Here is a 6,939-nt window from a genome sequence, read left to right on the forward strand (position 1 = left end):
TGGATGATTTTTCGGGAATTTTGGGATGATTTTGGGGAATTTTGGGGGATTTGGACGATTTTTAGGGAATTTTGGAGGATTTTGGGGGATTTTGGTGATTTTTAGGGAATTTTGGGGGATTTGGGCAATTTTTAGGGAACTTTAGAGTGATTTTGGGGGATTTGGGTGATTTGGGTGATTTTCATGGAATTTTGGGGGATTTGGGAGAATTTCAGGGAATTTTGGGGTGATTTTGGGGGATTTGGGTGATTTTGGTGATTTTTAGGGAATTTTGGGGGATTTTGGGGTATTTTGGCGATTTTGGGGGATTTCCGGTGTTTTTGGTGCTTTCCAGGCGATTTTTTGGTGATTTTTGGGGCCCTTTACGGGGGTGGGAGGGGCTTAAATGGGCGTGGCCTCGCTGAGATGGGAGGGGTTTAAAGGGGTGGTGGGCGGGGCTTAAACCAACAGGTGGGCGGGGTTTAAAGGGACATTGCAGGGTGGGCGGAGCCTAAATGCGCAGAGCATTGTGGGAGTGGCTTTGCAGACTGATGGGCGGGGCTTAAAGCAGCAGGTGGGCGGGGTTTAAAGGGGCGTGGTGCTGTGGGCGTGGCTTAAACTGACACGCCCAGCGGATTTAAAGGGGCACCACACCGTAGGTAGAGCATTGTGGGTGTGTCTTAGCAGACTGATGGGCGGGGCTTAAAGCAGCAGGTGGGCGGTGTTTAAAGGGGCGTGGTGCTGTGGGCGTGGCTTAAATTGACACGCCCAGCGGATTTAAAGGGGCACCACACCGTGGGTGGAGCATTGTGGGCGTGGCTTTGCAGACTGATGGGCGGGGCTTAAAGCAGCAGGTGGGCGGGGTTTAAAGGGGCGTGGTGCTGTGGGCGTGGCTTAAACTGACACGCCCAGCGGATTTAAAGGGGCACCACACCGTGGGTGGAGCATTGTGGGCATGGCTTTGCAGACTGATGGGCGGGGCTTAAAACACCATGTGGGCGGGGTTTAACAGGGCGTGGCATTGTGGGCGGGGCTTAAATTGACACATCCAGCGGATTTAAAGGGGCACCACACCATGGATGGAGCATTGTGGGCGTGGCTTTGCAGACTGATGGGCGGGGCTTAAAGCAGCAGGTGGGCGGGGTTTAGGGGGCGTGGCGCGGTGGGCGGGCCCTCACCGGCGTAGCGCCGGGTGAGGCCGAGCTCCCGCAGCAGCTGCAGGTCCCGGGGCACCGTCTCCAGCACGGGGTCGATGATGACGGCGTCGCCGGTGGCGGCGTCCGCCAGCAGGTAGGTGTAGGTGCAGGAGGAGGCCTCGAAGAGCTGCGGAAACGGCCGGAAAACGCCCCAAAAACGGGCTCAGAAAGGGATTTCCCCCGGGCGCTGCCGTCCCCTCCCCCACCTGGCGCAGCAGCAGCTGCCGCCCCTCCCCCCGCGGCGCTGTCGCGAGGCCGCGCGCTGTCGCGACAGAGGCGGCGACAGCGCGGAGCCGGCCGAGCAACATGGCGGCGGTGGGGCCCGCAGCGACGGCGCGGCCGCTTTAAGAGGAAAGGGGCGGGGCTTAAAGGGCCTTAAAAGGGAGCCGGGCGCAAAAGAGAGGCGGGGCCGCGCTTAAAGCGGCGATGGCGGCAAAGGGGGAGGTGGGGCCCGCCTTAAAGGGGCAATGGTTTGCGTTGGCGTTTTAATTGCGAATTAATTAATGATTTTATGGGTTTATGACGTAATTATTGGGTTTATTTTATGTTGGTTGAATGTTTATTAAGATAATCAGGTTTAGTGCGTATTTATTATGTTTTCTTTATTTTTTTAATACTTGCATTGATTAATTAAATATTTTAAAGTATCTAATTATTAAAATGATATGCTAATTGCAAATTCGTTCTAAAATTCTTTATGCTTTTAATAATATATTTATTTATAACAAATTGGTTTTAATCAATATTTTTATTTCTTGAAATATCTAAATTTTTACGTTTTATACACAAATATTTTTATTTATTAACTCGTATTTTAATTATATCTTTGCATTACATTTAAATTAGTTGTGTATTTATTATTTCCATATATTTACATAAACTCTTGTGCTTATTTATTTATCATGTATTTTTTATTCGCTGTACATTTATTTTATCTTACACATTTATAATTTATTTTTTATATCCCTATAAATTAATTCTGAGTTTATAAAAGTATTTAATAAATGTATTTTAATAAATGTTTTCCATAAAATTAATTGTACTAAAAATTTCATAAATATTCATTTTAATTAAGTTTTTAGTTTATTTTTTAGTTTATTTCTTTTATATTTATACTATTTTTATAAATATTTAAAAATTTCATATTTAAATATTATTTTTATTGAGCTTTTAGTTTATTTCATGTATTTCAATATTTTTATAAATAACCCTATTTAAATATTAAAGTTCTCAAGTTAATTACCAATTTTTATTAAATTTTTAGTTTATTGTTTAGTTTATTTTATGCATATTTATATTGTTTTTATAAATAACCTAAATATTATAAAAGTCTATAATTTAATATTAATTTTTACTGAGTTTTTATTTTATTTCATGCACATTTTTATTATTTTATCTATTTCAAATATATTTAAATATTTAAAATATTTCAATATTTTCATCGGGCTTTTACTTTTATCTTTACTATTTTAAATAAATTAATTAAATATTTAATAATAAAATAATAATAAATAAAATAAAATTTAAAAATTAATTTAAAAAAATAAAAGGAGCCGTTGCCCCTTTAAGGAGGCCCCGCCCACCTCCTAAAAGCCCCGCCCACTCCGCCCCAAACCTCATTAATTATTCATCCATTTCTACCCAAATTCTCTTTATTAGCGCTAAGCAAAAGGGGCGTGGTTTACTGGAGGGGGCGTGTCCGCGACGGTGACGTCACTGCGGCGCCGATGACGTCATCGCTGACGTCACCAGGAAGGGCTGGGCCGGCAGGGGGCGCTGCCGCTCCCCGCAGAGCAGCAGCCAATGGGGACGCACGAAGAGCAGCGAGGGGCGGAGCTCCAGCGCCTGAGGGGGGAGGCGGAGCTTGGGATTAAAAAGGGGGCGGGGCTTGGTGGCAGCCAGCTAAGCCACGCCCCCTTTCGGTTTTTAGGCCACACCTCCTCGAAGGCGGGGTCCCAGTCCTGTGATGTCACCACGTGCGTCACCGATTCGTCCATGTAGGGAGCCAGGGAGCTGCGGGACCAGTACGGACCAGTATAAACCAGTATGGACCAGTAATCTTTGCATTATATTTAAATTAGTTATGTATTTATTATTTCCATATATTTACATAAACTCTTGTGCTTATTTATTTAATTATCATGTATTTTTTATTCGCTGTACATTTATTTTATCTTACACATTTATAATTTATTTTTTATATCCCTATAAATTAATTCTGAGTTTATAAAAGCATTTAACAAATGTATTTTAATAAATGTTTTCCATAAAATTAATTGTACTAAAAATTTCATAAATATTCATTTTAATTAAGTTTTTAGTTTATTTTTTAGTTTATTTCTTTTATATTTATACTATTTTTATGAATAATACAAATATTTAAAAATTTCGTATTTAAATATTATTTTTATTGAGCTTTTAGTTTATTTCATGTATTTCAATATTTTTATAAATAACCCTATTTAAATATTAAAGTTCTCAAGTTAATTACCAATTTTTATTAAATTTTTAGTTTATTGTTTAGTTTATTTTATGCATATTTATATTGTTTTTATAAATAACCTAAATATTATAAAAGTCTATAATTTAATATTAATTTTTACTGAGTTTTTATTTTATAATATTTTAATATTTTCATCGGGTTTTCACTTTTATCATTACTATTTTAAATAGATTAATTAAATATTTAATAATAAAATAATAATAAATAAAATAAAATTTAAAAATTAATTTAAAAAAATAAAAGGAGCCGTTGCCCCTTTAAGGAGGCCCCGCCCACCTCCTAAAAGCCCCGCCCACTCCGCCCCAAACCTCATTAATTATTCATCCATTTCTACCCAAATTCTCTTTATTAGCGCTAAGCAAAAGGGGCGTGGTTTACTGGAGGGGGCGTGTCCGCGACGGTGACGTCACTGCGGCGCCGATGACGTCATCGCTGACGTCACCAGGAAGGGCTGGGCCGGCAGGGGGCGCTGCCGCTCCCCGCAGAGCAGCAGCCAATGGGGACGCACGAAGAGCAGCGAGGGGCGGAGCTCCAGCGCCTGAGGGGGGAGGCGGAGCTTGGGGTTAAAAAGGGGGCGGGGCTTGGTGGCAGCCAGCTAAGCCACGCCCCCTTTCGGTTTTTAGGCCACACCTCCTCGAAGGCGGGGTCCCAGTCCTGTGATGTCACCACGTGCGTCACCGATTCGTCCATGTAGGGAGCCAGGGAGCTGCGGGAGCGGCACGGACCAGTATAAACCAGTATGGACCAGTATGGACCAGTATCGCCCACTTCGGGGGACACGCCCAACTCAGGGGACACGCCCACCTCGGGGGACACGCCCAGCTCAGGGACACGCCCAGCTCAGGGGGCACGCCCACTTCAGGGGACACGTCCACTTCAGGGGACACGCCCACTTCAGGGGCACGCCCACCTCAGGGGACACGCCCACTTCATGGGACACGCCCACTTCATGGGACACGCCAACCTCAGGGACACGCCCACTTCGGGGGACACGCCCACTTCATGGGACATGCCCACCTCAGGAGGCACGCCCACTTCAGGGGACACGCCCACTTTGGGGGGCACACCAACTTCAGGGGACACGCCCACCTCGGGGGACACGCCCACTTTGAGGGCACGCCCACTTCAAGGGGAAAATGCCCACCTCAGTGGACACGCCCACCTCGGGGGACACACCCACTTCGGGGACACGCCCACCTCAGGGGGCACGCCCACTTCGAGGGGCACACGCACTTCGGGGACACACCCACTTCAGGGGACACGCCCACTTCAGGGTCACACCCACCTTAGGGGACACGCCCACCTCAGGGGACATGCCCACTTCATGGGACATGCCAACCACAGGGACACGCCCACGTCAGGGGACACGCCCATCTCAAGGGGCATGCCCACTTCAGGGGACACGCCCACCTCGGGGGACATGCCCACCTCAGGGGCACACCCACCTAAGGGGACACGCCCACTTCAGGGGACACGCCCACCCCAGTGGACACACCCAACTCAGGGGACACACCCACTTCAGGGGACACACCCACTTCAGAGGGACACGCCCACTTCAGGGGGACACGCCCACCTCAGGGGAAACGCCCACCTCAGGGACACGCCCACTTCGAGGGACACACCCACCTCAGTGGACACGCCCACTTCATGGGACATGCCCACTTCAGGGGACACGCCCACTTCGGGGGACACACCCACCTCAGGGGAAACGCCCACTTCAGGGACACACCCACCTCAGGGGAAACGCCCACTTCAGGGACACACCCACTTCAGGGGCATGCCCACTTCGGGGGACACGCCCACTTTGTGGGCACACCCACTTCAAGGGGGAAACGCCCACCTCAGGAGGCATGCCCACTTTGGGGACACACCCACCTCAGCGGACACGCCCACTTCAGGGACACACCCACCTCAGTGGACACGCCCACTTCAGGGGACACGCCCACCCCAGTGGACACACCCAACTCAGGGGACACACCCACTCCAGGGGACACGCCCACTCCAAGGGACACGCTCACCTCAGGAGGCACGCCCACCTCAGGGGAAACGCCCACATCAGGGGACACGCCCACCTTGGGGGGCACACCCACCTCAGAGGACACGCCCACTACAGGGGGACACGCCCACATGATGTGCAGCCACACCCACTTAAGGTATGGCCACACCCACTCATGTATGACCCCACCCCTTAAGATGTGACTCCACCCACTCAGTGTGGCCACGCCCATTTAGTGTATGGCCACACCCACTTATTTTATGGCCACGCCCACCTCGGTTGCGACCCCACCCACTTAAAATTTGGCCCCACCCACTTCAGATACAGCCACACCCCTTTGAATTGTGACAAGGTGTGGCCACACCCACTCCATGTCTGACCACACCCACTTCAGATGTGACCCCACCCACTTATTGCAAGGCCACGCCCACCCCACGTGAGACCACACCCCCTCTGTCCAAACTCACTCATCTGATTGGCTGCCGCTGTCACCTGACTCAGGGGGCGTGGCCGGCGCTGCGGGGGGCGGAGTCCTGGGCGTGTCCACTTGAGGAGGCCCCGCCCCTTTCTTCACCTTGGGGGAGGGGCGTGGAGGGGGTGGGGCATCCTCAGGCTCCTCCCCCTCGCTGCCAGAGGAGGCGGAGCCATCCAAGAGGTACCTGGGGGAGGGGCAAGCGTGGGGCCACGCCCACATGGAGGTGTGGCCATTACATCTGTGGGTGTGGCTGAGTGGGCGTGGCCTATCCAGGTCAGCCCAAAACGCCCCAAAATCCTCATTTTTTGCCCGAATTTCACCCAAATTTTTTGCCCCAGGTACCCCCAGGTTCCCCCCAGGTGTGCCCAGGTACCCCCCAGGTGCCCCCCAGGTACCCCCCAGGTGTACTCACGGCCCGCAGCTCAACCTCCTGCCCTGCCTCTGGCACTCCCAAATCCACCTGGCCCCCACCACGACCCCTCCCCTCTGCCGCGCCCGCGCCGCCTTCGGCGTCCTGGCGAACGCGCACCTGCCAAAAAAACCCCCCCAAACTCCAAAAAATGGGCGTGGCCACCCCGGAGAGGGGGGGCGTGGCCTCTGGGGGCACGGGGGGGAGGGGTCACCTACACCAGGTGGGTGCACTCAGGTGTCCAGTCGGGCCGGTACTCCGCCCCCAGCGCCGCGGCCGCCGCCCGCAGCTGAGCCCGCAGAGGGTTCTGGAAGCCGCTCAGCGCCAGCACCACCCCCCCCAAAACGGGACCCCCGCCCGCGTTGGGTTGGGGGGGGGGCG

General features: G+C 50.6%; 1 protein-coding gene and 3 long non-coding RNA genes across 4 annotated transcripts; all 4 read right to left on the bottom strand.

The window, feature by feature from the left end:
* Positions 1–1,098: 1,098 nt before the first annotated feature.
* On the bottom strand, positions 1,099–1,540 carry LOC121346841 (persulfide dioxygenase ETHE1, mitochondrial-like). The gene is made up of 2 exons (XM_041424965.1): positions 1,382–1,540; positions 1,099–1,302 (listed from the first exon to the last, which is right to left on the bottom strand). The coding sequence occupies exons 1-2, from the start codon at positions 1,481–1,483 to the stop codon at positions 1,102–1,104; spliced, it is 303 nt and encodes a 100-aa protein (XP_041280899.1). The 5' UTR covers positions 1,484–1,540; the 3' UTR covers positions 1,099–1,101.
* A 1,269-nt stretch (positions 1,541–2,809) lies between these two features.
* LOC121346839 lies at positions 2,810–3,233 on the bottom strand. The gene is made up of 2 exons (XR_005954126.1): positions 3,113–3,233; positions 2,810–3,020 (listed from the first exon to the last, which is right to left on the bottom strand). It is a non-coding gene; the product is annotated as an uncharacterized LOC121346839 (long non-coding RNA).
* Positions 3,234–4,005: 772 nt separating this feature from the next.
* LOC121346840 lies at positions 4,006–4,444 on the bottom strand. The gene is made up of 2 exons (XR_005954127.1): positions 4,309–4,444; positions 4,006–4,216 (listed from the first exon to the last, which is right to left on the bottom strand). It is a non-coding gene; the product is annotated as an uncharacterized LOC121346840 (long non-coding RNA).
* A 1,799-nt stretch (positions 4,445–6,243) lies between these two features.
* Positions 6,244–6,933, bottom strand: LOC121346838. Its single transcript, XR_005954125.1, has 3 exons — positions 6,777–6,933; positions 6,562–6,678; positions 6,244–6,333 (listed from the first exon to the last, which is right to left on the bottom strand). It is a non-coding gene; the product is annotated as an uncharacterized LOC121346838 (long non-coding RNA).
* Positions 6,934–6,939: the final 6 nt, after the last annotated feature.

This window comes from Onychostruthus taczanowskii, unplaced genomic scaffold (genome assembly GCF_017590055.1).
Source record: "Onychostruthus taczanowskii isolate IOZ18803 unplaced genomic scaffold, ASM1759005v1 scaffold852, whole genome shotgun sequence".
NCBI lineage: Eukaryota > Metazoa > Chordata > Aves > Passeriformes > Passeridae > Onychostruthus > Onychostruthus taczanowskii.

Excerpts from the sequence above, each read along its gene's own strand:
- LOC121346841 (XM_041424965.1), bottom strand. The coding sequence starts at position 1,483 with ATGTTGCTCGGCCGGCTCCGCGCTGTCGCCGCCTCTGTCGCGACAGCG. Across the intron at positions 1,303-1,381 it reads GGCAGCTGCTGCTGCGCCAG|CTCTTCGAGGCCTCCTCCTG; the intron begins GTGGGGGAGGGG and ends CCGTTTCCGCAG.